General features: G+C 39.7%; 2 protein-coding genes, 1 pseudogene and 3 gene segments (V, D, J or C); all 6 read left to right on the top strand.

Annotated features, from left to right (window-relative positions):
• Positions 1–4,969, top strand: part of smoc1 (SPARC related modular calcium binding 1) — a 67,283-nt gene extending 62,314 nt beyond the window's left edge. For 8 of the 9 annotated variants that reach the window (XM_042500328.1, XM_042500327.1, XM_042500324.1 and 5 more), the window contains one exon: positions 1,120–4,969. In XM_042500328.1, coding sequence (XP_042356262.1) covers positions 1,120–1,159 — 40 coding nt within the window. In that variant the 3' untranslated portion in view covers positions 1,160–4,969. The remainder of the gene's footprint in view (positions 1–1,119) is intronic. The other variant, XM_042500321.1, reaches the window with a different exon arrangement.
• A 6,890-nt stretch (positions 4,970–11,859) lies between these two features.
• LOC121953794 (solute carrier family 2, facilitated glucose transporter member 1) lies at positions 11,860–17,954 on the top strand. The gene is made up of 10 exons (XM_042501016.1): positions 11,860–11,874; positions 12,230–12,328; positions 13,854–14,014; positions 14,101–14,341; positions 14,897–15,059; positions 15,303–15,487; positions 15,806–15,907; positions 16,195–16,296; positions 16,600–16,803; positions 17,775–17,954. Exons 1-10 carry the CDS (start codon positions 11,860–11,862, stop codon positions 17,952–17,954), a joined length of 1,452 nt encoding a protein of 483 aa, XP_042356950.1.
• Positions 17,955–19,948: 1,994 nt separating this feature from the next.
• LOC121953769 lies at positions 19,949–21,284 on the top strand. The segment is given in 2 exon segments: positions 19,949–20,074; positions 20,946–21,284. Coding segments are annotated over 2 exon segments (393 nt in total).
• Positions 21,285–21,904: 620 nt separating this feature from the next.
• LOC121953770 lies at positions 21,905–22,826 on the top strand. The segment is given in 2 exon segments: positions 21,905–22,241; positions 22,372–22,826. Coding segments are annotated over 2 exon segments (393 nt in total).
• A 731-nt stretch (positions 22,827–23,557) lies between these two features.
• LOC121953768 lies at positions 23,558–24,339 on the top strand. The segment is given in 2 exon segments: positions 23,558–23,704; positions 23,834–24,339. Coding segments are annotated over 2 exon segments (393 nt in total).
• Positions 24,340–24,968: 629 nt separating this feature from the next.
• Positions 24,969–26,609, top strand: LOC121953771 (annotated as a pseudogene).
• The last annotated feature ends 1,007 nt before the right edge of the window (positions 26,610–27,616 follow it).

Raw genomic sequence — 27,616 nt, 5'->3', positions numbered from 1 at the left:
ATAGCTCTGTTGTAACGTGACGTCAGCACATGTGATAGTATGTATGGGTGAAGTGCGGTACAGCTGCTTAACAGTCAGATTAAAGCTAGTAACTATTCACTTGATCCCCTTCAGAGGTGACTTATTTTCTATCTTGAGAAAAAAAGATGGTAAATAAAACGTTTACATGTTGCTGATGGAAAGAAACAAATGAAATAAGGAGCTTAAATAGAATGTAAATTATTAATACAGTAATAAACTTACATATAAATCTACATATATGATTATTGAGATATCAATCTAGCTGTCCGGGAAATAAAATCCGGAGTCGCTTATGTCCGAGACAACTGATTTATTTGTTAGCATAGCAATTGATTGGCTGGGTTTGAAGAGGGAAGTTTTACATCCAATCAATTGCTATGCTAACAAATAAATCAGTTGTCTCGGAAAAAAAATCCGGAGTCTGCTATGTCCGAGACAAGACCGATTCAAAATGCGTTCAGATCCGAGACGAGACTGAGACACTCTAAAAGCTGTCTCAAGACCAAGACCGATCTCTAGAACAACAAAAGCCATAAGTAACTTAAGGGTAAAAAAGCACTGAGGTCAGAGGTGAAGTCAATGTTACTGTAGTTTGTAAAAAGGAGATAAGTCACACTACAATATGCAAGAAGAGAATAACTTTTAATAGAAGTAATATAAAGATAGAATAAACCATGAGGCAATAAACAAATAAATAAATCAAAGAAATATTACATTTATTTTTGGGTTCTTTGCTAAATAAAATAAATTTGTCAGGACAGGATTGAATATAATTGTTAAACTTGAGGAAATTGACGCTGGTGAGATGTGAACAGAAACATTATTCCCTGCAGATGACGGATCTGCTTTCCACATGAACGCGGCCATTCAGAAACGCAACATGCATCACTAGTTTTTATTAAACTATATTCAGATGTTACGTACATGATTTAGATTTTTACGTGTGAGTGTTTCTAAATGAGCTTCTGCCTGTGGAGGGATGCCATTGTCTTCGTCACGCAGCAGCTATGTGTGAGTGCATCTGTATGCTGGACACTAAAACAGATGAGTGAATATGTTTTTTTTTTCTCTCTCCTGTCCTTCTGTCTTTGTTCGCAGTAGGTCGTCTGGTGTGAGAAGAGAAGGATCGAGAAGCTGAGACGAGAGCAGAGGGCACAGAGGGAAGGCATCTGTACGCTTGCTGACAGGAAAGAGAAAGATGGAGTAGAAAAATTAAGAAGTTCCTGAGTTAAAAAAAAAAAAGTGAACAGAAAAACAAGAAAACGAAGCGGCGCCAAAATATTTGCACTTTCTCCTCCCTATGTTTGACGTTTTATCTGTTTGTACATGTGTTGTTTTTTTTCTCTTCAAGTGACTGAAAAGGTCAATGTAAGAATGAGAATATATTTGTAAAAAGATGACAGGCTCACCACTGGAAGATGTGTATGTTGCCACATTTCCCCTTGTGTTTCAGTCTGCTGTTGTGATTCGTTCTCTCCTCACATACCAGGAACAGGCACTAACACACATTTTGTGGCTATCAAATTAAACTTACATTTCCCCTGTTACATATAAGAGCACACGGGCCAGTGGTAACTCACTTAAGAGAAGCTCAGTGAGCCCAAATGCCCAAATTTTGCTCGTACTAAAAGGAGGAGCTAGACCAGTTTAAAGAATGTGTAATGTTGTATGTGAGCATGCAATATTAAGAGAACGGCATGTGTTAAAATCAAAACTGTGACCACGAAGTCTAATTTATCAGCACAAAATTAGCTGAATGAATCCCCTTGCACTGTACAGAACGTTCTTGATACATTAACATTTTGGCTCCAGAATCAGATCTTTGTGAACAATGTCTGAGATATTTTACGTCTGTATTTTCTTTAGTGCATACCAGTGTTGGGGAAAATAGCTCTAAGTAAGTACTTACTTGTTTACCACACAGATACTTAGCGGTGTACTTCTTGTACAACCGGAAAACAATGCAAGACCATTGTGTTGTATGTAGTTTTTTGTTATCAGCACACTTGAGGTTTTCATTGTTTTTCTACTCTTTTTCTATCATGTTTGTGCTAAAACTGAAATAATTATAGTTAAAAACATTTCAAAAAGAAAACTGAAACAGATTGTGAGAATTAAAAAATGTGCAACAGCTGTCAGTAATTACAAAAGTAATGTGAGTACTTTTAAGTCATGCACCCCCGCCCCCAACACTGGTACAGTACATTCAAAGTCCTCGCAGTATACTAACGCAGCTTCACACTGTAGCACACAGCAGGTTTCTACATGCACGTGGTCGTTTGAACATATTAAAGCTGCATTAATAGTTTTGGAGAGACACAACTCAACTGTAATTGCTTTAAAAATTGTTACGGCTTGCATGAGTTGTGTCTTTACAGATGTAGCCAACACAAAGCAAAATAATCATCCTAAATCCAATTAATAGCTCTTTTTTAAGCTCTGTTTTGGTCTACCCCCTACTACTGACAGAAATATCTGGTTCTTTAGCTTTTAAATGCTCAACTATGTCCACCAGCTAGTGACAAACTAGATCATTGGTGCTGAGCAGGTAGCTTCATGGTCGGTGTATCGTGGCTTATTTGTTGAAAATGGCTTGATGAGTGCCAAATTATAAAGTACATGTGCCATAAAAACAATGAGTTAATGGTTCTGTATGTAACTTTCTACATGTATTATTCACATTATTGCCAACTGGGGTGATTAGACTGTAACGTAACTTAAAAATGGATACCTTTCCTGACTTCCTGTTACCTCTAATAGCCCGTGGACTGATGTTATGCATTACCAAGTGCATTGCCACCTTTCACCTCCTCTAAAGTGTTCAACAGTAGCCAACGTAAGTTAAGAAATGGAGTCTGCTAACATCAAAAAAATGACCGGCACCTACCACAACACAGAGTCCACACAGACAGACATTCACTTAACGCCAGCGTTTAGCTAAACTTATGCTGCTAAAACCTCAGATCTCCAAAACTGCTAGACAGAAGGACCACAAGTCGGCTAGTTTGTGGTCTGATAAACAGTAAATTCAACTAAGTCAGTACCTCGTATCATAAATTCAGTGTCCCCTGGTGCTGAAAACATTCTAGTGGAAACACTGACGGGAAATATATTGTGATATTTTGGTTTTAGGTAGCATTAACTAATGTTAGCCTGCTTGCTGTTACGGCTGCATTAGTAGCTAACATGGCAAATTGCTGTCTTGAGTGGATAATGTGAGCTAATTTATCCGGACTCTCAGAGGTGGTCTGCAAATTACTTTATGAGCAATTTTTATGAAGCCAGACTCATGTAATAAAGCTAAGTTACAGCTAGCTGGGCTTACTGTAACCTAAGATAAGGTTATCCAGCTAACTGTAACTTAACTACACAGCAAAGATCTGCAGTTAGTTTCTTCATAACATGAGCTAATGAATCAATTCGCAAGCTAGTTAATATCATGGAGACAATTTAGGAACATTACAGATAGTAACGTTATTAGTCTCGAATTTGTCAAGTCAACGTTTTGGCCGATGCCCAGGTGCTCATTCAGGATGCTGACTATAATCACTTAACAGCCTCAGAGAGAGGCGTCACTCATGCCAATTTTCTAAAAAAGTTACATACAGAACCTTAGAAGAAACTAAAAAGCAGCTGCCGAGTTGGGTAATAATCCTCTGAGGGCTCTTCTGTTCAAAGACCCACAGTCCACTGGATTTAAAGCGGATGTATCAAAAATCTGAATTAATGCAGTTTTAAGTTCAAACCACAATGAAGGCCATTGGTGTACACAACTCTTTAACTCTGTTGTTCCACATGTAAGTTTATGTAAAGTTAGTGTGCCTAGTTTTATTACTCTACTAAGTTAATGCTTTTCTACACAATCAAACCTGAGAAACAGCTAAGAGTGTTTCCAGTATGTTAATGTTGAATTCAGCATGTTTTTTTAATTTTTCACAGTGTTTGGTGATCTTGGGTTTATCAGGCTCTCCTGGCTACCTTTACAAATCGCAACATCAACTAATTTCTGACAAAGACCCCCTGGTGGGGATTTAATTTTTCCGAAACAGATTTCAGTCCAGAGAATGACGTTTAAATATTCTTATTAGTCCCAGAAAAAAGAGGTGGCACAGATGACTAAACCCGACCAGTAAATGGAGTAAGATGTTTACATGGCTCAGTATCCCGTTAATATCAGCCCATTTCAGATGTCATATTCACGTTTATCCCACTTATTGTAAACAAGATGTGGCATTTACAAATGCCAGTTCCTAAAATAAATATTTGAGTCTCCCTAGTACTACCGGAGTACATTTTGTGTATGTAAACACATTCGCTGTCTGTCCTCCAGTGTCCTGCTCTGTGAAACACTTACCACCACACATACTTGGAGCTTTGCCACCTTATGCAAGACAATGCAGTAAGTCTTTTTAAAATACCCCCCAGGGTGTCGAATGAAGAGGAAAATGACAGAGCAGGGAGGAAAAACACTAGAAAAGGACCTTATGAACACGTTTTGGAATGTAAATAAAATTTTGTCCTCACATTTGGGAACAATTGAGTTTGAAAATTGGAGAATCATGAGTTTGCTATTGTGGTCTGAATGCTTGTTTTGTATTTGTTTTGAGTTGTGTATTTCTTAAGCATAGTCCCAAGAGTCACTGCAGTGGCTCATGAACATGAGACAAAAAAAGGCTCCCATTGTAAATATGTACAATAACCTTTGTTTGTTTGTTTGTTTTACTAAATTTCATTGTGGGGTATATGGCTGTTCACTTACTTTGCTTTTCAGTCTGACTTACTGTAAAAAATATACACTTTTCTCTGTGTTTACATCATGTCAAACATTAGCCTATTACAGTAGCTGATTCACAGTATTGAAATGCTTAGACCAGACTGTGTTATAAGCGCTGAGCACTGTTTATTTTATCTGTGGTGGAGTTATTTGACTATTACAGCTTGTGTTTTACGACTCTTGTCATCACTATACGCGGTCAAGAATGTATACAGTATCTATCTGGTGCTTAATCCACAACAATCACAAGTCCAGTCAGGTCTAATTTGAACAGTTATGCCAAGAATGAGAATAGAAACGTCTCTCTTAGACGGCGGTGCAGTCTCTCCTGAGTGCCTGCTGCAGTCCAGGTTTGAACACTGGGCTTGTGTGTCTGCTGAAGTGCTTCCAGACGCCGCCGAGCTGCAGATCACATGAGAGATCTAAAACAACCTAACAGGATGGTAATCACTGCTAATCACGATGGGGGACGTATCGTGAAGGAGGCTTACAGATGACTGTCAGTCTGACGGGGAGCAGCCAAGATCGTCTCGCTGCTCGCCGGCAACTTTTCCACTGCAAAGCCCCAACAGGCTTCTCAAGACTGTCTCAATGTGTTTTGACAATATTTCTTATTCATAGCTGAAGAAATAAGATCTGTTGGAAAACAAAACACTGAGACATGTTGTCTTTGGGTGAGATTGGTCGATGTAAATTTTGTGGCTTGAGGTGCAGCTGTTTGGCTAGGCAAAGAAAACAAAAATGCCTTTCCACTTTACTATAGATCTTATTTCCTGAGCTATTTGAACCTTTGTCACAACAGACTGACACAAGACTAAACAATAGAAAAGACCAAAAATAAAAAATGGCTGTTTTTTGGGGGGTTTTTGCTTTCAGGGGAACCATCACTAATAGAGTTTATGAAGTGCATCTTGGCACACAACAGCAGCTTACACCTGGGTTTTATCATTTTCTGGGTAGTTTGTGTTTTTCCCACCTGAACTGAGACATAAATTCAAAGAGGCCATGATGAGAAAAAGGTCTGTAGATTCCCCACATTCACTACAACTGAACACACCAGTTACTTTATACTAAAATGATGATAATTGATATTTTAACATTAACAAATGACATTGTAAAAATCAGGGCTCCAAACATTTTTATGAACTCAGTTTCAAAACTGATCATGACTTTTCAAGGAACCATAATAAAATGTCTTTACCCACTCACAGTGTATAATAATGGCTAGTGTATGGTAGAACTGTTTAGTTTCTTTTACTACAAATGTTAATCATTGTATGACAATTAAACAGCAACTTTTCCCAAATGCCTTATAGTTGGTTATGATCGTATTCACTTCAAAACTACTGGCAAAGTCAATGCACTTATTCCTTGATTTTTCCAGGCCTGGAAAAATGTTTTTGTGATATTCCATGACAAGTTTTCCATGAGAAATGGTTCAAAAGGTGTACCCTCAGCTTTTTTTATAGTTAGTCACAGCTCATTCTTTGTTGTTTTCTGGCTGCAACTATATCATGTTTGATATGCATTTACAAGTAATATTCATTACCCCCAATAGCCAAAAACATCAGTTATTGCTCATCCCACTGTTTTAGTAACTAAGATGTGACCCAAAATAGTTACATCATCACTTATATTTTGCAGGATAATATAAAGAGAGAACGAAAGTGAACACATTATAAGACTATAATGCACCACTTTGCAAGTATGTCATCGTTTTTTCTCAAGCTGAAGGAGTTTTTAAAAGCGTATTAATTATAAATTAAGAACAATGCTCAGATGGATTTTTCGTTTACAAAACAGCGTTGTTTCTCTTTCCCTTGTTAATCCATCGTAGTTGCAACGATGAAAGCAACAATATCATAAAGCTGATCCTGATGCTGTTTTAAACCAGAGCTGTGCAGCAGAGGCTTTTAGAGCTGAACTAGAGAACAAGCGGAGGGAGATGGAGTTAAACACTGACCCCTAATGGTGACGAGGGTTCACTGCAGACTGCGAGTTCACATATTGAACTATGTTAGACAGGTATGCACACACATACTGCACAGTATCAGCCATGCCAACTGAATTCCATGAACCGGCAATAAATATTTTTAAAGAAGATGTCTTGAGATGTTTTAACTTTAATGGGGACTCATATGTCACTGTTTGTATAAAGCTTGCATGAAAATTGGCAGGTGATTTTGTTTGAACTTTAAAAATAGTTTCAAATGGACTCTCTGTTTGCAATATAAATGATTCATTTGCAACCCCATTTTGACCGATAAATTTTGGCTCCAAAGATGCACTCTGTTTGGCCTGTTGATTTGTGGTGTGAGATGCTCTGATTTAGTGATGACACTTCAAAGGTACGGATGTTGTCAGTGCATGATGGGAGGCGGAGGAGGGCTTCGGGGGTGAGGTCGCTGGTGATGGGGGTGGTTCGGGAATGGGGGGAGGCAGGGAGGGTTGTATCACAGATGAAATTGGAGCCAAGAGGCAGCTGCAGTACATCTGTCTTGTACCGACACATGTGGCATTTGACTTCCAGTGTTAAGTTCAAAAGAGTTTTGTAATGACGCAGCTGCTTAGGGATGTATGTGCATGTGTGTGTGTTTTAGAGAGTGTGTGTTTGCTCCTTTGTTGAAGGCGGGGTGGAGGGTAGGCGGCTTGCCAAAGGGGTTTCATAGGTGAGGAGAGGAATTTGGGTTTTTGAAAGTGATGTGTGGGCAGTACAGGTGCGCCACAATGATGTTATAGTTACTTTATAACTTATGTTTTCTAACATTTTGCACATCTATCTAATGTGCGAATACTTAAACTGTACTATTAGAGGATCAGAATCTTTGAAATGATTTAGCATTTTTAAAAACATCCAAAAATTAAACAAATTCAGCACGTCAACATAGAGAGGATCTGGTCTCTTTTCACCAAAAATGAAGGGAAACATAGTATATCAGTCCATGTTGGAGGTGCTCTGTTGGAGACTACTACAACGACCTATTATTTATGTTTTCCACATGTTTTGCTGGCGACGAGTGATTTTCTGTAGTTTTTCCCTCCTTTGTGTGCATTGAAACACTTAGAAACACATCAAACACCATTACGGGTAATTAGAGAGGGCAATTAGCTCGTGCAATAGCTAAACATTAGCGGTGGGGGGGTTGATAGTGCACGCTGTTCACCATTTGTGCCTGATGCCCTCTGCTCCTGCAGCAGCACCTGCCCGGCAGCCTGAGCCTACGCAGGGTCAGGGGGTCGCCTGCCAGGAGGCCGGGCCTCAGGGGTCAAAGGTCATATTCCAGACAGGCGTATCCACACACTGATTGAGAACTCAGCTGCAGGAACAGAGCTTGCAGGTGGACGTCGCATTTTGTCCCCTTATGCTAATTATTCTGTCTTTTTTTTGTGCTCATATTGGCTCAATAAGGGTGGTTTCGTGGGTAGATTTCTCTTACAGATAAAGAATTAAAGCTGGCAGAGGTCAAGCACATTCAGTGTTGAAGAAGTATTTCACTGATAGGAAGATGGTCTTTACATAAAACTGGGCCGTCTATGCAGTGGAAAGATGCAAATACTTTAGAAACTGGTGCTACCTGACCAGAAAAACTGAGAAAAAGGGGCTGTGCCATTTACTTTTGCTCAAGAAGTAGAAAACCTACAACTACCAGAATACTGTGCAACAAACTAACGCTCCCACTGGTGGGTGACAATGCAAAAATGTGGTGGGCAGGCAAAAATGCAGGACGACAGTCTGCAGTTCAAGCAACAGCACAATACCTCGTAAAATTCACCCGTGGGGAGGAGGGATATCTAAGCACTGGTTAGATGGAGGGAAGTTTACCACAGTTTATCTACAAATGCTTGCTTTTAGTTTTAGTTCATTTCAAGAGTAGAAAGTACAAAACAAGGACTCATTTCTCATTGACTTTGGACTGAAGACAGATTCTTCTTGTAGATGATTTAAAAGCATAATGACATGTTCTCCAGGGTCTGAAAACAAATCACAATTTAAAAAAAAAAAGGTACACAAAGTACAGAATACGAGATATCTAATATTTGAAAGTGAGGACATCTATCAGCGGTTTGGAAAGTAGCCATCCATAATTTACTAATAAAAATTAGAAATGTGAAACTAGCACTGTCTTAATTGATCAAGTTCTATAGGAGGTTTCCGTTTTCTGTCTTTAACACATCTCGAGTATTTCACATATGAGTCAGTGCGGCGCAGGTTTCTCTCTGGATTAGAACGATCTGCTTTTCATCACCTTTTGGCCTCGGGGGCCAATTAATGTTTATTTGTACATATTTTACTTCGCTTTTATGATAAAAGATTATTTTCATGCACAAATGATGTGGTTTGTGGAGAGGGTGGGCAACATTTCCTCACTTAACTTTATGATTAATCTTTCTTTTCCATAATTATATATATTTGGCTCGTGCAACTCTGCAGCAGAAAACATACTGCCCATTTCGATTTGTGTGTGTTCTGTTGACATAATATCTAACTTTATATATCTACCTTATAAACTGTATTTTACTAGTGGGAATGCCTTATGAGCACATCTATACATGGAGATGTGTTTAAATATACTAGCATGTAAACACACACACACACACACAGTCATTTGAAAAGACTGCATTGCATTAAATCTCAGTGATCCATGTGAGGAAATGAACAAAGAAACCCTAACCCAACAAGGACGGTGCGATTCATCAGCTAAAACTAAAGCATGAAAACCATAAAACTGGGGTAATGAAACCCATATAAAAAACATGGATACACTATTAAAATATGCAACCACACAGGCAGAAACACCCACAGGCACAAACACAAATTTGCACACAAACATAAGCCAGCACAAATGTAAGCACAAAGAATCAGCCTTAATAATGAACACGAATGATGAGATTATACAAACATTAAAAAAAAATGCAGCAGGCCAGGATGCTTTAGCTCTTAATGCTCCATCGCCCCCCCTCATGGGATCTCTTTGATCGGGATCAGTCTGGTTTTGGGATTATTCTAATATGTGCATGTTGCTTCTGTCACGGCTCCAGGACAAACTGACAGATGTTGAAAAGTGATACATTCAGAGCTTCAGGGAGCTTTTTAGACCAATATTAGGACTGTTGTCATGGGAGGGGGACATGTACTTTATCCTGGCACTGTCTGTTAAATCCTCCAGGCTCTAAATTGTCACAGCAGTGTGTAATGGGCGTACCTTTAAGACTATGCTTGAGAGCACCTCGCGGTATCTCAGTCAGATAATCTGTGCAATTCGGTATGCTGCTGTTGACATTGATCTCTGTAGTTATGATTTAATTTCTCATTTCATTATGTAGCACGTAGGCTCTTCCCCTGCTTAGACGTCTAACTGGATAAAGATGAGGTTTTTTTTTTTTTTCATTAGACAGCAACTATTTTCATTTCCTACTCCCAAACACAAGAACACAGATGTTCAGTAGACTCATTTATAACAACGTATTACCATGAAGAGAAATTCATTACATTTATTAACATGTAAGCCATTAACTGTTTAATTATGGAGCAGAACTACTCTTTGAGATACTATCAAAAATAATGGGAGAAACCGACATATTTACACTAATTTAACTGATTAATTTGATCGTAACACTTTTGCCTTTTTTTCAGCTCTGTACATTTCATTGTCAGCTGACAGGGTCTCCTGCTCTCACATGGGTTTGGAAAATTATATAAAGTTTAACGTGGTTAAAACAATTTCAAGATTAGTAGGGTATATTAAAGACATAATTAAATATGAAATCTTTTTTTTTCTAAGTTCCTAGAAAGACACTCGTGAATTTTAATGATCATTAGAAGACAAAGTTACCGACTGCGCCACACAAACACACCCACAGCTAAAGCACGTGGCTGAGTTATTGCCAAAATGCCGACACAGTGCACTTAACAGAAACGAGTTTCCTTTTAGCCCTGACCCGAGAACAGTTATGTTGCTTCCGACAAAGTTAATTTAAGGTTTGGCTGCGGCTGATGAACTGATCCTGGTCAGTGAAAGCTCAGGACGTAGATCAGCTGCTCCATGAGAACCAGAGGAGGCCTGCAGCCGCCATTCTGACAGGCCGGCCCAAAATTCACCAGCTCAGTGCGACCTCATCACTGGACTAAGTGGTCAAAAGCACGCGTGTGTGTGTGTGCGTATGTGCGTGTGTGTGTGTGTGTGTGTGTGTGTGTGTGTGTGTGTGTGTGTGTGTGTGTGTGTGTGTGTGTGTGTGTGTGTGTCCAGTACTGGTGTGTTCTTTCAGGAAATTTAGTCATATCTGAACCTCAGGGATGAAGACGGGATCGACGTTCAACACTCGGGAGCAGTGGTGAGAACTTGACGTAGATGCAGGTATAGATGTTAAAGCAGATGTAGATTCACTCTTTTCTGCACGCTGTATATTCTGTAAGTCGGTAACAGTCGGTAAAGGTGTTATTATATATTAACATGCTATAGCACGATGTCCAATTAGCACATGGACTGAGGAAACTTGGTGCTCAGGGAGGGAAAAATGTTCCTGTTTGATCATATTTTTCATTCATAAGGATTTTTTTTATGTCAGACTCTAAAGGTTACAGGGTTTTTTTTAAGAACAGTTATTCAATTTGGAGGGACACCTAACTGGATTTCTTTTCTTTTTTAATTTATGTTTCGGACAAGACGAGCTGTCTGCTTTACTCCACAGCAAAGGTAAGCTGCCTTTTCATTGAATTGAATGAAGTGTTTGTTGCAAGTATATCATTTTACTGATTAGTTTTGTATGTACACAGCACTTCTTGACATATTTTCCTGTTTTAAAGACGACAGTACATTTCTGTTCAAATTTAATGTTGCTTGTTGCTAATGTTAAAAATTACAACTAAAAGAATATACTTGTTTTAATCAAATGTCTATAAAACATTAAATTATGTGTGTGAAACTAGTAGCCTTGCTGTATTGTGACAGTAATTAGTGCATGTAAATATTTTGCATAATTTGAGTTTTTCACAGCAGAGGAAGTCAGAGGAAGATAAATGCACCAAAATCTTGAGGGAGTGACACCCCGTCTCGCCCACATAAATGGCGTCTCAAGAGGTTTGTTTGTTTTGGTCTTTTTTTCCCCACAGATGAACAGACAGAGGAGCACTAACACTCACTTGTGTTAATTAAAATTCTGTACATCTTGTCAATGTGTGAAAATACTGTGGCTCCTGCCATCCCTGACCTTTACAAATAGTCATAGGGTTGTTTATTTTTTGTGAACTGTGTGGAGCTCAGAACTTTTTTTTCATTTAGATTATTAAATTAAGTATCAAAAAGTAAATGAGTTTGATGTAACAGAGAACCACTCAAAGTATTTCAGTGTTATTTGAAAAATTTTAACCAGTTTGCATTTAAGAAAAGTTACAAGATAGCGAAATAATTGTCACTGACCTCGACACTGTTACAGAGCCATCTGACAGCCACACTCGTGACCTCCATCCTGGCAGCGGTGCTCGGCTCCCTGCAGATCGGCTACCACACGGGCAACGTCAACGCTCCGGCCAAGGTGAGCAGGACAGACGGGAGCTGAGGGGGGACATATGGCATTAAGTTGGTTTGCACAGATACAAAAAGTTCAGCTTCACAGTTCTTGATAGCATCTTGAGCTAAGATTCGTCAAAAAAAGTCCAAGGATAGCTCACTCAACAAAGAAAAACAAATATTTTCCATTCTACAAGGATTTACAGAAAGTCCACAAGCTACTTTAGGGTGTTTTTCATATTTTGACTGATTCATACCCAAGTACGACTTAATAATCATAATCAGTGACATGTACTCGCTGAAACAACATTGTTTCAGCTACAAACATTGAATAGCAGTCCACTTCTGTGGTTTGGCAAAGTTGGTTTTCATGCTCGATGCAAAATGCTCTCAAGCACACATGGACTGTACTTTAGACCGCCTTTACAAAAGCCCCTGGACATGTATCAATGTCCCATGTATGGTATGGTACACAACATCCACACTTAGCAAATAAACTGGACATTGTGGTCAAGTGTACTCGCATCCCGGCCCAGGTCTAAAGAGTGAAAGCCCTCATTACAAAGTAAAAGTCTTTTAACAAAAGTGTCATGCAGAACTGAAAACAAAAATAAAAATACTCGCAGGCACAGCTGGTAAAAAGAGAATACAGAATTGGATCAGAGCTTCCTTCATCGCAGAGAAAATGTTTAAATAAATTAACATCCTATAGAAACCTCATAATTTTTTTGTGTAATGTGAGGAGGAATCCAGAAAAATATAAGAAAATATGGGCTTCTTTCCTGGCTTTATTACCATCATTTCATCCATTAAACTAGTGAGTCAGTACAAAACTCACCCCCTCCCTTATTATTCTGTCTACCTAACATTTGTGATATACATGTTATCAACACTTGGGACCTCATGCTTCACTTGATTGAATTTTATTTCTTTTTTTGGTTGTAACCATGGGAAAAATTAATTTATTTAAGTATTTATTTCTACCATGCCAGGGATGCGGGTGAGGGGTGGGAGGGTCACTGTGTTTGATTGTCTTTGTTTTTTTGTTATTTGTATTCTCGCTTCTGTATTTTCTATATGAAAAATGCCTTCAATAAAAAAACATAAATACTGTATACAAAATGGACAAGCAAGTCCTAACTGATACTCAGTATAAGACAACGTATTATACCATTCAGAGGGGGATGCTGGGATGACTGACCGTCAAACAAATATCTCACAGCCTCAATAAAACTCTGAATAAACTTTCAATCCCCTGAAAGTCTCTGGCTGCGCTCCATGTCTGCCAGGCTTTTGCTATTTCACAGGTACACTGCACTACATGTTTGCAAGTGAGGCAGATCTTCTACATTTACACAACTCACAACACCACAAAAGATTTTGCCGGATCAGTTCCTGCAATACCGGCAGTAAAAGTAAAAGTGATTGATTGGTCAAATGGATTTACTGCAGCTGTTTTTCGACCGTCAGTGATTAGATCACACTCACGGTTTGAATTTCTACTGCGTGTTCCCTGATGTTGATCGTCCTTTGTTTTGTTAACTGTTTAGATCATTGAGGAGTTTTTCAACCACACCTGGAGAGCCAGGCACAACCAGTCGATGCCAGATCACAGCCTGACTCTGCTGTGGTCGCTCTCTGTCAGCATTAAAGACTTTGGAGCTTTGCTGGGATCGCTGGGAGTCAAATACCTGGCAGATTCTTATGGAAGGTAAAAAAGGGACAGATTTTTTTTTTTTTTTTCAAATAATCTTCATCACATTTTTGTCTCATAATTTTTCTCATCTTCCTCTGCAGACGTAACTCCATCCTCATAGTAAACTGCCTCTCTGTGGCGGGAGCCTGTCTCATGTCCGCCTCCAAAGCCAGCAAATCGTTTGAAGTTCTCATCCTGGGACGCTTGGTGTTCGGACTTTTCTGCGGCCTGGTGATGAGTCTGAATCCGCTCTACATACAGGAAGTGTCCCCCACTAACCTGAGAGGGGCCTTCGCCACACTCAACCAGGTGTCCTTCACCTCGGGAATACTGGTGGGAATGGTGAGGACTGATGGAAAACTTTCAGGGTGTGGCAGACAAAGCTTTTTTTGGAAGTTTAGTTTTACATACTTGAGAGTCTACACTTGGCAGTGCTTACGTTTAAACTTACATTTCTCAAAATGTGTTTTTCATTAATGATTGTTTCATTCTTTTCTTATCTAGTTTGTGCTTTTTGTATTTTTTTGAGATGAGGATTAAACCTCATATTAGTGTGAATAAAAATTTAGTTTTCTTTTGGTGTTAAAATGAGTTTCACAACCTTCTACATCGTGTTGTACCAGCTCCAATAATCTAAGACAAATTTGTGGTGATGCCTTATTGTGTCATAGTTTATTTTTTATAGTTTTATATATATTTTTGGACACGAATATCTGTTAAGTCTTGCCAAGTCCTGCTTTGATTTACAGTTCAGTCTAACCAAATCATCTTACCCGGTAAAGTGCAAGAACTTCCAGCATTTAACTGATTTGATTTGGACCAAATGGCTGAACATTAATTAACATTTGGACACGAAGTAAACCTGGCAAACGTGGTTCCTGTATTTGTTGGCTGCAGGTAGCTGGTCTGGAAACAGTGATGGGTACTGAGCATGACTGGGCCATGATGCTGTCCTTGTCCATCATCCCGGCCCTGGCGCAGTACCTGGTCCTGCCTTTCTGTCCTGAGAGTCCTCGCTACCTGCTCATCAACCGCGGAGAGGAGAGCAAAGCAGAGGCCGGTGAGTTCCACTTCTCAGTACTTCATTTTAGTCAATATGATGGAGTTACATATAGAAAAAGAGATATCCGACAGTCCTGCAGTTACCCATCACACAGAGAGACGATCTCAACAATGTTTATCATCGGCTTTCATGGCTGACTTCCAGGAATCAGAAACATGGAAATGCTTTTAATGCACTCGAGTATCTCTGCTCTGTGAATATACCTCGACAGTTTCTTAAAATTTGTTTTTAACCGTGCAGCGCTGCTGAGGCTGAGAGGCAACTCAGGGAAGGTGTTTGCTGAGCTGGAAGAGATGAAGGAAGAGGCGGCCCACACTCAGACCGGCGTCACCATCCATGAGTTCTTTAAAAAGCGCAGATACAAGCAGCCGATTATCATCGTCCTCATCATCAACTTGGGGAGCCAGCTGTCTGGATTCAATGCGGTCGGTGTTGTGAAAACGCAAAAAATAATCACTTTGACATGAATTTGAAGGCTTCTGAAATGTATTTTTGACTAATGACACCACCTTTTTATGAATTTTTTTTTCACAAACCGAAGGTTGTTTTCTTTTCTTCATGGCTTGCTCACTGTCTGATGAATATTTCACTTGCAGCGTTTTTGTATTTATTCAATAAATTATTCAGGCGTAGCACCACTCTACTCCTATTCTGGGGCAGTGTGTCAGCACATTACTCCTGTTCCTAAAAAGATGTCCCAGTAACACATTAAGCTAAAAGAAACGACTGCTCTTTTCTTCCAGATCATTAATTATTCCACCAGAATGTTTCAGGCCAAGTTCGATCAGGCCAAATATCTGACTCTGGGCGTCGGAGCCGTCAATGTGACCTTCACTCTGGTGGCTGTGAGTATAAAATATAATGGTAAACAGCACATTTCAGCTTCCTATTTGGGCAACAATATGATTCACATTATAACGTCAGCTACTCAGTAAGGGCCGTCTAAAACGGCCCTAAATCCTCTGAAAAAAGAGAGATGTGCCAAAAAATTTACAGATTTTGCCACAAACTGCACCAAAAATCTTGTATTTTAATTCAAAGTGCTATGCAACAGTATAATGTGGCATTTTTTATTAAAAAAATGGACAAATATGTGATCACAGTCACCATCGGTTGTTTTTTTCCTGTCTAGTTCTTCCTGATGGAGAGGGCAGGAAGGAGGAGACTGCTGCTGACTGGTTTCATCTCCATAGCAGTGTGCAACCTGCTCATGACCATAGTCGACTCTGTCCTGGTGAGATCGTTTTGGGCATTTCTTATATCGTTTTGCAAAACAGTTAAACTGAACTTCAAGCACACAAGATATGTAATGTTTGAGAAAGCTGGCCTCCACTGAAAGAAACCATAGTACATCTTGTAGAATGATTTTTAACTGAAGTCTCCCATTGTTTAAACAAGACAGAATCCTGCTTTTTAAATGCATTTTTGAAAACATGAGAGGACATTTCATTTGATTGTTGATAATAAATGAACCCTAAACTGAAAATGACTCCCCTACATCCACCCTTCAATGAGAAACTTGTCTGTTCTCCTGCAGCACCTGGTCCCAGAGCTGCGGAGCCTCCAAGTCCTGCTGGTTTTCTGCCTAATTTCAGCCTACGAGTTGGGCCCCGGCCCAATCTCATGGTTCATCGCTGCTGAGCTGTTCGACCAGCCTGGCAGACCCATCGCCATGGCATTTACCAGCATGCTCAATTGGGGAGGGAAGTTTGTTCTGGCACTGGTCTTTCCTCCTTTACTGGTGGGTTTACACTGCTGGCCTCGATGCTGTACTTTAGAGCTGGATTTCTTGCTTGCTTTTGCAAGTTCTCTTACACCTCAGAGACACGACTATTAAACACAGGCTATAAATCTGTTTAATCTGTTATATACAAACCTGCACTGTATACTGTCAAACTGACATAAATCTGTAATGTTGAATATGTATAAATCTATTGCTAACTCCTTTAACATCAGGCTGAAATAATAGTAATTAAATTAACAGTTAACCAGGGAAAAATCTGTCCGCTTTAGTGCTGCAGAGATTGCAGCCAACCTGAAACTGTGACCAGGAAACAAAATCAAACAACCTTTTTATTTTTCGCCTTTCTTGTGTAAATCTGTTTCAATGCCTTTTGTGTTTTTCTTCGTCTTTTTGTGAACGTATGTGGGTGTGTTGTTCATATTGTGTAAGGTTTTGATCTTAAAGGACTATTCTTGATTAAATAGTAGCCCAGTCGTACGTACCAGATCAACATGGTGGTGACGTAGAGTTAACGTTGTCGTCTGGGCGGCGATGGGAACGGTGGAATGTGTGACACTTCGGAGAGACGGCTGCCGAGCTGCAGACCACTGCTGGAGACAAACAAACAACAACTGGTGGTTTTTAAGCAAGTCACTGCTTTGTTTCCAGCACCGTTTTAGCACCTAATCGTTGTTTCTTTGAGCAACCTGTCGCTATTTTTCCAGCAGAAATAGTTCCCCTAAAACCAGCTATTTTAAGCCATGACATGATCATTTCATGTCATGGCTTAAAAGTACTTTTTATGCCTAAACCAAACACATTAACTACAGCATAGTCGTAATGTAAAGTTTCAATCTATCAGCCACATAATGAAGTGCCAATATCACATGTGCATAGTTTGCAGAAACGTATAATGACAAGCAAGTAGTTAAATACAGAGCAAGAACCCAGATAAAAATAATACTCCTGTCTGTCTCTCTCACACACAGAAAATCTGCGGTGCGTACGTCTACCTCCTCTTCATGACTGTGGCTCTGGTCGCCTTCACCTTCACCTGGATTCGCCTCCCAGAGACAAAAGGTCGCACATTCGATGATATTGCAGAGGAGTTCAGAGGAGCGGAGGGCATCCCTCTGCACAACAAGGCCGGATTCAACACTTTCACCTGACCGAACTTTCAACACCTACTGAATCTGGTTATAACCAAACTGTTCAAGTGTCAGTTCATCCAATTTACCTCCACATTTAACCAAGTACTCCAAATATGACAAATACTTAGCAACTGCCGATGATAAAAACCCATTAATGCAAGGAGTTATTATGATATTACATTTTCAAAACCAACATTATATTCAGCTTAACTGAACTGACCTTTTAACGGTCCTGATGTTCATGCCAAAGGACAAAGTGCTGTTTCACCAGTGAGTCAACGTGCAGACTGTGTGTCTCTTGAAGAAGCCGACATCCACCAACAAGTGGAAGTGTAAAATAGTTGATATTTATACTGTATGTTTTGAGGCATTTGTAACAATTGCAATGTTATTTTGTAAAGAGACGAAGCCTTTCAAGGGACAGACTGAAGATGATTACAAAAAGTAAAAATGTGAAAAAAAGTCAACACTGAGGATTAAAATTGGATTTGCTATCAGAGGAATTTGACGCACTGCGATGAATTTGTTTAATTGGGTTCAGCTGAAGTATTTTTGGAGATCTGCGTCACTACCACTTGATGTTACTGTGACTTGTGTAAATAAACATACTGTAAAGTCATGTGGGGCAAGATTTTCAGTGACTTTTCATAAAATAGAATCATCTTTCAGGTGTTATAAATGTTTTAATTTGGGGGTCTCATCAGATTTAAAGATTTCAAATGCCACAGTGTGTGTACAATTGATGATATTTATCTGAATTAAATATTAGTTGTGCATTTCAACATACAGTATATGTTGATCAGCAGCTGAAGCAAACAGCTGTTTCTGATCCCACCATCAAACTATCTGTCCTTGAATTTGGGTCTCCTGCTGCTCAGACACAGCAGCAGTCTTCCAGTTTTTTTATTGGTCTGTGAAATCTCACATATCTCTGAACTGTGTGCACTTGTAAGACGTCTGTGAAAACCAACCGCAGCTGTGTGAATAAATATTTCATTCAATGTGATCTACTGTGACTCTCAGAAACCGCAGCGTGAGAGGAGCCTGGACTTCAGAGGACGAGTTTGGGTTTTAAAACACCGGGGGGCAGAATTAAATTTACATGTAAATTACTGTACTAGTTCGTTCAAAGTCAGCATCGAATAACTCATGACATGCAGTCTGAGCTCAGTTTTGACATGTGGTCATTATTTGCCCATTTTTTGTTTTGAACAATTTTCTTAAAATTGACAGTGAGGAAGAAAAGTTAAATATGACGAAAACAGGCAAAATGCACTTAAGTCAGACAGCAGAACAAGAGTTACATCTGTCTGAATTCAAAGATATCGCTCTCTCTTTCTCTCCGTTTGTCTCGGTCTGTCTCTGTCTCTGTCTCGCTCACTCTCTATGCAAAAGTATGAAAACAATGCCACCTTCTGGACGAAAATGTATAATTGTTATTAAATGAATCAAACTACAGCACAATTCTGAATAACAGCAGGTATATTTTGGAGGCATGTTTGGCCGTAGTTTCAACAGTTAGATTCTGTTGAAAAAAAGTAATAATACTTTAATACAAATAATAAAATAATACAAATAATACATTTGTCATGGACATTGTTTATGTTAATGTCATCTCTAAATATTGCTACATTTGAAAAAAATGCATCTGAATTGCCCAATTCAACTAATGTTTAATGTCTAGTGACACAATACAACTAATAGTGCTCACAAGATTTGGCAACAAACACCATGACTTTGGTGGTTTCAGCCAAGAGAAATTTTTGAGAGTTATAAATGCAGGTCTAATCAAAGTAAATAATCTGGAGTCAGAAGATAAAGGCTTGTATTTCTGTGCTGTGAGTGAACACAGTGATACAGACACATTCAGCTGCTGAACTAAAACTCCAGTAAACTGTCAGCACCACCGTTTTAAAAACCATTTATCTAATGGACTGTAGGGGGACCCCAAGTACCACATACACTCCCAGTTACTCTTGGATCGCACGCCACATAATATACGACACTCCCACCTGCAATTCTTCATATCTTTCTGTAACTGCACTGACAGTTTTGTGTTTCACTCTTAACTTTTCTAAACATGGACATCATCAAACATGGTCTCACCAGCTTGTTACTGTTTCTGTCCTGGATGAAAGGTAAAAAACTAAATCAGCACACGACACTACTGACTTGAACTTCTACAAGAGGAAAAAAATGATCAAAAGTTAAAAATCACTGTCAGTGTTCTGCTGTGTGCAAGTTAAATGTTTATGGTTTTTCAACATAGGTTTTACTGATGGAAGTGATGTCACCCAGACGGACATACTGTGGGGGAAACAGGGTGAAGATGCAACAATGAGCTGCAGCCACACGAAGGGTGCTACCTATTACCAGATGTACTGGTACAGACAGCTGCCAGGAGAAACAATGAAACTAATCGTGTTCACAACACCTGCTGTTAAAGATCATGATTTTGGAAAATTTAGCAACGAGAAATTTGCAGCCACAAAGCCTGACGCTGAGAGTGGGACATTCACAGTGAAGAATCTGGAGCCAAAAGATAAAGGCTTGTATTTCTGTGCTGTGAGTCAACACAGTGATACAGACACATTCAACAGCTGAACAAAAACCTCAGTGCACTGTTGGCACATTTATCAGTGAGTCTGTTTATCTGCTGTGCTGTAGGGGGACCTCGAGTACCACAAATTCTCCTATTACAGTTGATCAAATGTCACACATTATATGACACTCCCACTTGCCAACTCTTCATCTCTGTAACTACGCTGACAGTTATTTGTTCGACTCATACTTTACAAACATGGACATCATCAAACATGGTCTTGTTAGCTTGTTATTTTTTCTCTTCTGGATAAAAGGTAAACTGCAAAAACATCAGCACACTACCTTACTGACTTACGCATCAATAAGTGGGATAATAAACAAAAGTTTAGAATTGCTGAAAATGTTCAGATGTCTTCAAGTTCAAATGCTCACTCAAGTGTCACATTTTTACTGTTTTTCACACAGGTCTTACTGATGGAAGTGATGTCACCCAGACAGACATACTGTGGGAGAAACAGGGTGAAGATGCAACAATGAGCTGCAGCCACACGAAGGGTGCTACCTATATCTACATGTACTGGTACAGACAGCTGCCAGGAGAAACAATGAAACTAATCGTCTTCACAAGAAGCGGCAATGAAGATCATGATTTTGGAAAATTCAGCAAAGAAAAATTTGCAGCCACAAAGCCTGACGCTGAGAGAGGGACATTCACAGTGAAGAATCTGGAGCCAAAAGATAAAGGCTTGTATTTCTGTGCTGTGAGTCAACACAGTGATACAGACACATTCAACAGCTGAACAAAAACTCAGTGCATTTATCAGTAATCTCATGTAGTCAAGGGGGACCTCAAGTCCCACAAATTCTCCCTGATACACTTTGATCACAAGCCAAACAACATTTGACACTCCCACCTACAACTCTTCATCTCTGTACCTACACTGACAGTTACGCGTTTCACTCTGACTTTTCGAAACATGGACATTATCAAACATGTTCTCATCAGCTTGTTACTGATTTTGCTCTGGATAAAAGGAAAAACACAAAAAAATCTGCACACTGCAGCACTGACTTGAACGTCTATAAGAGGAACAATAATCAAGAGATAAAAACTACCGTAAATATTGTGCTGTTTGCAATTTAAATGCTCACTTTTTTAAATGCTTATGGTTTTCAACATAGGTTTTATTGATGGAAGTGACCAAAATACTGCTGGAAAAACAGGGTGACAGTGCAACCATGAAGTGCAGCCGAAGGGTCCTACCTATTACCTGATTCACTGGTACAGACAGCTGCCCGAGAAACAAAGGAACAAATGGTGAACACATCATCCACCAGAAAAGGGTTTCACTTTGGAAATTTCAGCAGAGAAAATTTGCAGCCACCAAGCCTGACATTGAGAGTGAGACATTCACAGTGAAGTATCTGGAGTCAGAAGATAAAGGCTTGTGTTTCTGTGCTGTGAGTCAACACAGTGATACAGACACATTCAACAGCTGAACAAAAACTCCAGTAAACTGTCAGCACCACCGTTTTTAAACCCACTTACCTAATGGACTGTAGGGGGACCCCAAGTACCACATACACTCCCAGTTACACTTGGATCGCACGGCACATAATATACGACACTCCCACCTGCAATTCTTCATATCTTTCTGTAACTGCACTGACAGTTTTGTGTTTCACTCTTAACTTTTCTAAACATGGACATCATCAAACATGGTCTCACCAGCTTGTTACTGTTTCTGTCCTGGATGAAAGGTAAAAAACTAAATCAGCACACGACACTACTGACTTGAACTTCTACAAGAGGAAAAAATGATCAAAAGTTAAAAATCACTGTCAGTGTTCTGCTGTGTGCAAGTTAAATGTTTATGGTTTTTCAACATAGGTTTTACTGATGGAAGTGATGTCACCCAGACGGACATACTGTGGGGAAAACAGGGTGAAGATGCAACAATGAGCTGCAGCCACACGAAGGATGCTAACTATATCTACATGTACTGGTACAGACAGCTGCCAGGAGAAACAATGAAACTAATCGTCTTCACAAGAAGCAGCAATGAAGATCATGATTTTGGAAAATTTAGCAAAGAGAAATTTGCAGCCACTAAGCCTGACGCTGAGAGTGGGACATTCACAGTGAAGAATCTGGAGCCAAAAGATAAAGGCTTGTATTTCTGTGCTGTGAGCAAACACAGTGATACAGACACATTCAACAGCTGAACAAAAACCTCAGTGCACTGTTGGCACATTTATCAGTGAGTCTGTTTATCTGCTGTGCTGTAGGGGGACCTCGAGTACCACAAATTCTCCTATTACAGTTTGATCACATGTCACACATTATATGACACTCCCACTTGCCAACTCTTCATTTCTGTAACTACGCTGACAGTTATTTGTTCGACTCACACTTTACAAACATGGACATCATCAAACATGGTCTTGTTAGCTTGTTATTTTTTCTCTTCTGGATAAAAGGTAAACTGCAAAAACATCAGCACACTACCTTACTGACTTATGCATCAATAAGTGGGATAATAAACAAAAGTTTAGAATTGCTGTAAATGTTCAGATGTCTTCAAGTTCAAATGCTCACTCTGTGTCACATTTACTGTTTTTCACACAGGTCTTACTGATGGAAGTGATGTCACCCAGACGGACATACTGTGGGAGAAACAGGGTAAAGATGCAACAATGAACTGCAGCCACACGAAGGGTGCTTACTATTCCCAGATGTACTGGTACAGACAGCTGCCAGGAGAAACAATGAAACTAATCGTCTTCACAAGAAGCGGCAATGAAGATCATGATTTTGGAAAATTCAGCAAAAAAAAATTTGCAGCCACAAAGCCTGACGCTGAGAGAGGGACATTCACAGTGAAGAATCTGGAGTCAGAAGATAAAGGCTTGTATTTCTGTGCTGTGAGTCAACACAGTGATACAGACACATTCAACAGCTGAACAAAAACTCCAGTAAACTGTCAGCACGACCGTTTTAAAAACCACTTACCTAATGGACTGTAGGGGACCCCAAGTACCACATACACTCCCAGTTACACTTGGATCGCACGCCACATAATATGCGACACTCCCACCTGCAATTCTTCATATCTTTCTGTAACTGCACTGACAGTTTTGTGTTTCACTCTTAACTTTTCTAAACATGGACATCATCAAACATGGTCTCACCAGCTTGTTACTGTTTCTGTCCTGGATGAAAGGTAAAAAACTAAATCAGCACACTACACTACTGACTTGAACTTCTACAAGAGGAAAAATGATCAAAAGTTAAAGATCACTGTCAGTGTTCTGCTGTGTGCAAGTTAAATGTTTATGGTTTTTCAACACAGGTCTTACTGATGGAAGTGATGTCACCCAGACGGACATACTGTGGGGGAAACAGGGAGAAGATGCAACAATGAGCTGCAGCCACACGAAGGGTGCTAACTATTTTGACATGTACTGGTACAGACAGCTGCCAGGAGAAACAATGAAACAGATCGTGTTCACAAGAAGCGGCAATGAAGATCATGATTTTGGAAAATTTAGCAAAGAGAAATTTGCAGCCACTAAGCCTGACGCTGAGAGAGGGACATTCACAGTGAAGAATCTGGAGCCAAAAGATAAAGGCTTGTATTTCTGTGCTGTGAGTCAACACAGTGATACAGACACATTCAACAGCTGAACAAAAACTCAGTGCACTAATCTCATGTAGTCAAGGGGGACCTCAAGTCCCACAAATTCTCCCTGATACACTTTGATCACAAGCCAAACAACATTTGACACTCCCACCTACAACTCTTCATCTCTGTACCTACACTGACAGTTACGCGTTTCACTCTGACTTTTCGAAACATGGACATTATCAAACATGTTCTCATCAGCTTGTTACTGTTTTTGCTCTGGATAAAAGGAAAAAAAAAACAGAAAAATCTGCACACTGCAGCACTGACTTAAACGTCTATAAGAGGAACAATAATCAAGAGATAAAAACTACTGTAAATGTTGTGCTGTTTGCAATTTAAATGTTCACTTTTTTAAATGCTTATGGTTTTCAACGTAGGTTTTATTGATGGAAGTGACCAAAATACTGCTGGAAAAACAGGGTGACGGTGCAACCATGAAGTGCAGCCGAAGGGTCCTACCTATAACCTGATTCACTGGTACAGACAGCTGCCCGAGAAAACAAAGGAACAAATGGTGAACACATCATCCACCAGAAAAGGGTTTAATTTTGGAAATTTCAGCAGAGAAATTTGCAGCCACCAAGCCTGACATTGAGAGTGAGACATTCACAGTGAAGAATCTGGAGTCAGAAGATAAAGGCTTGTATTTCTGTGCTGTGAGTCAACACAGTGATACAGACACATTCAACAGCTGAACAAAAACTCCAGTAAACTGTCAGCACCACCGTTTTTAAACCCACTTACTAATGGACTGTAGGGGGACCCCAAGTACCACATACACTCCCAGTTACACTTGGATCGCACGCCACATAATATATGACACTCCCACCTGCAATTCTTCATATCTTTCTGTAACTGCACTGACAGTTTTGTGTTTCACTCTTAACTTTTCTAAACATGGACATCATCAAACATGGTCTCACCAGCTTGTTACTGTTTCTGTCCTGGATGAAAGGTAAAAAACTAAATCAGCACACGACACTACTGACTTGAACTTCTACAAGAGGAAAAATGATCAAAAGTTAAAAATCACTGTCAGTGTTCTGCTGTGTGCAAGTTAAATGTTTATGGTTTTTCAACATAGGTTTTACTGATGGCAGTGATGTCACCCAGACGGACATACTGTGGGGGAAACAGGGAGAAGATGCAACAATGAGCTGCAGCCACACGAAGGGTGCTACCTATATCTACATGTACTGGTACAGACAGCTGCCAGGAGAAACAATGAAACAGATCGTGTTCACAAGAAGTGGCATTGAAGACCATGATTTTGGGAAATTTAGCAAAGAAAAATTTGCAGCCACCAAGCCTGATGTTGAGAGTGGGACATTCACAGTGAAGAATCTGGAGCCAAAAGATAAAGGCTTGTATTTCTGTGCTGTGAGCAAACACAGTGATACAGACACATTCAACAGCTGAACAAAAACCTCAGTGCACTGTTGGCACATTTATCAGTGAGTCTGTTTATCTGCTGTGCTGTAGGGGGACCTCGAGTACCACAAATTCTCCTATTACAGTTTGATCACATGTCACACATTATATGACACTCCCACTTGCCAACTCTTCATCTCTGTAACTACGCTGACAGTTATTTGTTCGACTCACACTTTACAAACATGGACATCATCAAACATGGTCTTGTTAGCTTGTTATTTTTTCTCTTCTGGATAAAAGGTAAACTGCAAAAAAAATCAGCACACTACCTTACTGACTTATGCATCAATAAGTGGGATAATAAACAAAAGTTTAGAATTGCTGAAAATGTTCAGATGTCTTCAAGTTCAAATGCTCACTCTGTGTCACATTTACTGTTTTTCACACAGGTCTTACTGATGGAAGTGATGTCACCCAGACGACATACTGTGGGAGAAACAGGGTGAAGGTGCAACAATCAACTGCAGCCACACGAAGGGTGGCAGCTATTCCCAGATGTACTGGTACAGACAGCTGCCAGGAGAAACAATGAAACTAATCGTTTTCACAAGAATCGGCAATGAAGATCATGATTTTGGAAAATTCAGCAAAGAGAAATTTGCAGCCACAAAGCCTGACGCTGAGAGAGGGACATTCACAGTGAAGAATCTGGAGCCAAAAGATAAAGGCTTGTATTTCTGTGCTGTGAGTCAACACAGTGATACAGACACATTCAACAGCTGAACAAAAACTCAGTGCACTAATCTCATGTAGTCAAGGGGGACCTCAAGTCCCACAAATTCTCCCTGATACACTTTGATCACAAGCCAAACAACATTTGACACTCCCACCTACAACTCTTCATCTCTGTACCTACACTGACAGTTACGCGTTTCACTCTGACTTTTCGAAACATGGACATTATCAAACATGTTCTCATCAGCTTGTTACTGTTTTTGCTCTGGATAAAAGGAAAAAAACACAAAAAAAATCTGCACACTGCAGCACTGACTTAAACGTCTATAAGAGGAACAATAATCAAGAGATAAAAAAACTACCGTAAATGTTGTGCTGTTTGCAATTTAAATGCTCACTTTTTTAAATGCTTATGGTTTTCAACGTAGGTTTTATTGATGGAAGTGACCAAAATACTGCTGGAAAAACAGGGTGACAGTGCAACCATGAAGTGCAGCCACATAGCTACCTGTTACCTGATGCACTGGTACAGACAGCTGCCCAAGAAACAAAGGAACAAATGGTGAACACATCATCCACCACAAAAAGGGTTTAATTTTGAAAATCTCAGCAGAGAAATTTGCAGCCACCAAGCCTGACAGAGAGTGAGACATTCACAGTGAAGTATCTGGAGTCAGAAGATAAAGGCTTGTATTTCTGTGCTGTGAGTCAACACAGTGATACAGACACATTCAACAGCTGAAATAAAACTCCAGTAAACTGTCAGCACCACCGTTTTTAAAACCACTTATCTAATGGACTGTAGGAGGACCCCAAGTACCACATACACTCCCAGTTACACTTGGATCGCACGCCACATAATATGCGACACTCCCACCTGCAATTCTTCATATCTTTCTGTAACTGCACTGACAGTTTTGTGTTTCACTCTTAACTTTTCTAAACATGGACATCATCAAACATGGTCTCACCAGCTTGTTACTGTTTCTGTCCTGGATGAAAGGTAAAAAACTAAATCAGCACACTACACTACTGACTTGAACTTCTACAAGAGGAAAAATGATCAAAAGTGAAAGATCACTGTCAGTGTTCTGCTGTGTGCAAGTTAAATGTTTATGGTTTTTCAACACAGGTCTTACTGATGGCAGTGATGTCACCCAGACGGACATACTGTGGGGGAAACAGGGTGAAGATGCAACAATCAACTGCAGCCACACGAAGGATGCTAGCCATTCCCAGATGTACTGGTACAGACAGCTGCCAGGAGAAACAATGAAACTAATCGTTTTACAAGAATCGGCAATGAAGATCATGATTTTGGAAAATTCAGCAAAAAAA

This window comes from Plectropomus leopardus, chromosome 14 (genome assembly GCF_008729295.1).
Source record: "Plectropomus leopardus isolate mb chromosome 14, YSFRI_Pleo_2.0, whole genome shotgun sequence".
NCBI classification, from domain to species: domain Eukaryota; kingdom Metazoa; phylum Chordata; class Actinopteri; order Perciformes; family Serranidae; genus Plectropomus; species Plectropomus leopardus.
This window is presented reverse-complemented; position numbering and strand designations above follow the sequence as displayed.

Bases quoted from the DNA above. Each gene is read 5' to 3' on its own strand.
- LOC121953794 (XM_042501016.1), top strand. The intron at 15,060-15,302 runs GTGAGTTCCACT...TTAACCGTGCAG, and splicing joins GGAGAGCAAAGCAGAGGCCG to CGCTGCTGAGGCTGAGAGGC. The intron at 15,488-15,805 runs GTCGGTGTTGTG...CTTTTCTTCCAG, and splicing joins AGCTGTCTGGATTCAATGCG to ATCATTAATTATTCCACCAG.